We start from the raw sequence: 5000 nt of genomic DNA, 5'->3' as shown, positions 1-5000 counted from the left end.
TAGCCTGCCTGCACTGTGTAATGTATTACTACCCAGGTCTGGTTGATCTGGACTGGAAGGGGAGGAGTTTGTAGTCTTGATCTGACAGGAAGGGGAGGAGTTTGTAGTCTTGATCTGACAGGAAGGGAGGAGTTTGTATCTGGATCTGACAGGAAGGGGAGGAGTTTGGAGTCTTGATCTGACAGGAAGGGGAGGAGTTTGGAGTCTTGATCTGACAGGAAGGGGAGAAGTTTGGAGTCTTGATCTGACAGGAAGGGGAGGAGTTTGGAGTCTTGATCTGACAGGAAGGGGAGGAGTTTGAAGTCTTGCGTTTCATCTATGCGCTACACCCAAAGGAGGAGAACTAACTTAATCTATCTATCTATCTATCCATCCATCCATCCATCCATCCATCCATCCATCCATCCATCCATCCATCCATCCATGTTCCCCTGAGGTGATGGGTTAGGGGAAAGCAGACCTTTGAAGTGTTTGAGAAGAAAGGAATATACTGTTTTATCTTAATTAACCATTCAGCTTATGAATAATGTATGAATAATGTATGAATAATGTATGAAAAACGCTTTTAACGGTTTGTACTGTACTATCTACTAGCGCTACGGTGTGAAGTCCATGAACGTTTCGTGTTAAAAATATGATTTTTTTACTTTTGTTTTATTTACTTTTTTTTACTCATGTTCCAGTGCAGTTTCCCTTAACGCTAGAACAGCCATGAGGGGTCATTTTTACCCTGTGAGTAAAACAAAAAGTATATCTTTGCACTCGATCAAATTTCAGGACCCTCCTTTCATGACTTGATATGTGCGTTCTACCACCCAGTATCCTTACATTTTCAATAAGCTAGTATGAAGCTATTTTGCCGTTTTTCTGTGAAGGAGGCAGGCTAATTGACAAGGCGGCCAACTAGTGGTCGTTGTGTGTAAGTAGCAGCTTTCCATCGTAAAGACTATGGTCATTTGACCCCTGAGGCGGCTCTTCTAGTAGGTAACATAGACACGGCTGTTCTAGTGTTAAACTCTTCTAGTAGGTAATGTAGACACGGCTGTTCTAGTGTTAAACTCTTCTAGTAGGTAACGTAGACACGGCTGTTCTAGTGTTAAACTCTTCTAGTAGGTAACATAGACACGGCTGTTCTAGTGTTAAACTCTTCTAGTAGGTAACGTAGACACGGCTGTTCTAGTGTTAAACTCTTCTAGTAGGTAACGTAGACACGGCTGTTCTAGTGTTAAACTCTTCTAGTAGGTAACATAGACACGGCTGTTCTAGTGTTAAACTCTTCTAGTAGGTAATGTAGACACGGCTGTTCTAGTGTTAAACTCTTCTAGTAGGTAACGTAGACACGGCTGTTCTAGTGTTAAACTCTTATAGTAGGTAACATAGACACGGCTGTTCTAGTGTTAAACTCTTCTAGTAGGTAACATAGACACGGCTGTTCTAGTGTTAAACTCTTCTAGTAGGTAACATAGACACGGCAGTTCTAGTGTTAAACTCTTCTAGTAGGTAACATAGACACGGCTGTTCTAGTGTTAAACTCTTATAGTAGGTAACATAGACACGGCTGTTCTAGTGTTAAACTCTTATAGTAGGTAACATAGACACGGCTGTTCTAGTGTTAAACTCTTATAGTAGGTAACATAGACACGGCTGTTCTAGTGTTAAACTCTTCTAGTAGGTAACACAGACACGGCTGTTCTAGTGTTAAACTCTTATAGTAGGTAACATAGACACGGCTGTTCTAGTGTTAAACTCTTATAGTAGGTAACATAGACACGGCTGTTCTAGTGTTAAATTCTTATAGTAGGTAACATAGACACGGCTGTTCTAGTGTTAACGCTCTCCTGCTCTTACCCTGCTGTGTTGGACGCGTCAAACTGACTCAGGGTCTGCCTGCTCTCCTGCCTGAAGGAAGGGAAAAACAAAATAGCGCTTGTTAGCCTCCTCTGTGTCCTCTGGTGTGTGTCCAGGGGAAGGAACGTGTCACACGGTGTCCTTTTCAATGTCCGAATCCCCCAAGAAATACTGTAGTCACCTGACCGAACCACTCTGAGCTAAAGATAGACCCAGTCTTATACTTAGACTTGAAGTCAGTCTTGGCTATAGACTCTAACATGTTCCTGTTGCATAAAGCTCATCTATGAGTGACTCAAATAAGACTGACTTAGATCGCCTGTCACGCAATGCATTCTAGGTAAAAATAAGACACAGCTACACCTAGCTACACCCAGCTACACCCAGCTACACCCAGCTACACCTAGCTACACCCAGCTACACCCAGCTACACCTAGCTACACCCAGCTACACCTAGCTACACCTAGCTACACCATCTACACCAGCTACACCTAGCTACACCTAGCTACACCCTAGCTACACCCAGCTACACCTAGCTACACCTAGCTACACCCAGCTACACTAGCTACACCTAGCTACACCCAGCCACACCTAGCTACACCCAGCCTACACCTAGCTACACCTAAGCTACACACAGCTACACCTAGCTACACCTAGCTACACTTAGCAGCGGAAGATCTGAGAGATCAACTCCCTTTTCTTCTGCTGAAACTGTACGTATATTGGAGGAATATAATGTGGAGAAAAGTATACTGCTTAGCAGTTTTAACCAGTGAAGTAGTTTATTGCGCTGGAGTTACAGTGTTAAGCGGGGTACACACATAAGGATTTTCAAAATCTTAACCGAAATCTTATCTGAGACAGACCCCACACATGAAGAAACAAAATCTTGGATTGAACAGCCTTGATCGTATTGTGTGTGGTGTGCGCCAATTTCCCCATTTCAGTACCCCACAGACATAAAGATTTTCGTTACGACAGACTCCAAATTCTCTAGTCTCGTTCCCCAAGCCAGAAATCTCGCGTGAACCCATCCTTTTAATATTGCCTTTATGGATATGATTTTGTTTGTGGTTTCTTTTCTCTTATTGACGTGCAGTAAGTGTCCCTTGATGTTTATTTGAACCAATGATATTGACGTGAGTGGAACTACGTACAAGCCTTCTGGGCTTCGTTCCCTCCTTGCACAATCTCTTGTGTGCTAAATAAATAAACTAAACTAAATTACAAAATAATTAAATTAAGATTATATAATGATTAAAGCACTTTGAGCCGCAACGTTTGCAGGAAAAGCGCTATACAAATAAAGTTATTATTATTATTATTATCTAACGTAGTACCCTGACTGACCTGTATGAGACAACCATGTGCGACAGGGCAAAAAAAGTGCCGAATAATGAAAAGAAGAAGTCAGCTCACTTCTTGATTGGCGAGCAGGGTTGCCAGATGGGAATTACATTTTCCACCCTAACCACAGTCTAAAACCGCTAATTTCACCAAACAATCTGGCAACCCTATGATTTCTGCTCGTAATTATTGAACACATTTCACATTTACGATTGCCGGCCACGCCCATTTTCCGAGCAGGTTGTCGGGAGAGTTGATTGCACAATTGAAGAGAATTGACTCTTAACACAACTCACACCCCAGGATTTTGTTATAGGAACATTTTAAGATCCATCTGATAATCGGGCGTTTTCTGTCGTTATCAGACATCCGAAAATCGGGCCAAAAACATCCTTATGTGTGTACCCCGCATAAGCTAGCTACTAGCCCTGACTCGTTCCCATAGCAACACAGCTCTTAAGGCTGACTCGTTCCCATAGCAACACAGCTCTTAAGTCAAGCTTAGCCAGGGGGGGAAGGTGGCTAACTTTCTAACCTCAAAATAAGTCAGTCTTATTTTTTATGCAACAGGCAGTCTTAATTAGACTGGTCTAACCTGAGAATATAAGTCTAGTCTATGGCTTAGACCAGTCTTAATCTATGTTTATGAGAATATAAAACTAGTCTAAGGCTTAGACCAGTCTTAATCTATGTTTATGAGAATATAACACTAGTCTAAGGCTTAGACCAGTCTTAATCTATGTTTATGAGAATATAAGACTAGTCTAAGGCTTAGACCAGTCTTAATCTATGTTTATGAGAATATAAAACTAGTCTAAGGCTTAGACCAGTCTTAATCTATGTTTATGAGAATAACACTAGTCTAAGGCTTAGACCAGTCTTAATCTATGTTTATGAGAATATAAAACTAGTCTAAGGCTTAGACCAGTCTTAATCTATGTTTATGAGAATAACACTAGTCTAAGGCTTAGACCAGTCTTAATCTATGTTTATGAGAATATAAGACTAGTCTAAGGCTTAGACCAGTCTTAATCTATGTTTATGAGAATATAAAACTAGTCTAAGGCTTAGACCAGTCTTAATCTATGTTTATGAGAATATAAGGCTAGTCTAAGGCTTAGACCAGTCTTAATCTATGTTTATGAGAATATAGGACTAGTCTAAGGCTTAGACCAGTCTTAATCTATGTTTATGAGAATATAAGGCTAGTCTAAGGCTTAGACCAGTCTTAATCTATGTTTATGAGAATATAAAACTAGTCTAAGGCTTAGACCAGTCTTAATCTATGCTTTTGCAACTGGCCCCTGTTGTTAGACATTGTTCCTTCCCCTCCCATTGTTTCCATGGTGATGGAAGTTGTTGTTTCCATGGTGACGACGATAAGTCTGACAACCGACAAAACGTTGTGTTTATATCTTATGTGTTCATGAGAAGGTAACTATTTTTATAGGAATTGGGGGGGAAATTGTTAAATTACTACATATATATTTTTTTTTTCTTATTAACTTTAAAATAATATATTAGTTTTTTTTCATTTTCTGCACTATGACGTTATTAGGATACAGAAAGGAAGAAATGACCCCCCCCAAAAAATATGGCACTGAAAATGTAACCAGCTGTAATCATAGAGGCTGGCCACATGTCGAGGTGTCCTTGGGCAAGGCACTGAACCCCCCCAAACTGCTCCCGATGAGTGGGCCGGCGCCTTGCATGGCAGCTTGCCGCCATCGGTGTGTGAATGGGTGAACGAGAGGCCGTTGTCAAGCGTTTTACCAGTATGTTAAGTCTGTAAATGCAGATCCTGC

General features: G+C 41.0%; 1 protein-coding gene across 1 annotated transcript in view; it reads right to left on the bottom strand.

Annotated features, from left to right (window-relative positions):
- Positions 1-28: 28 nt before the first annotated feature.
- The window catches only part of rai1 (retinoic acid induced 1), a gene marked incomplete at both ends in the record, with an annotated part of 63808 nt that continues 58836 nt past the window's right edge, over positions 29-5000 (bottom strand). Inside the window, 1 exon segment of the mRNA XM_080523643.1 lies at positions 29-277. Coding sequence (XP_080379769.1) covers positions 29-277 — 249 coding nt within the window.

The sequence above is a fragment of the Nansenia antarctica genome (assembly GCF_963989245.1).
Source record: "Nansenia antarctica genome assembly, chromosome: 2".
Taxonomy (NCBI): domain Eukaryota; kingdom Metazoa; phylum Chordata; class Actinopteri; order Argentiniformes; family Microstomatidae; genus Nansenia; species Nansenia antarctica.
This window is presented reverse-complemented; position numbering and strand designations above follow the sequence as displayed.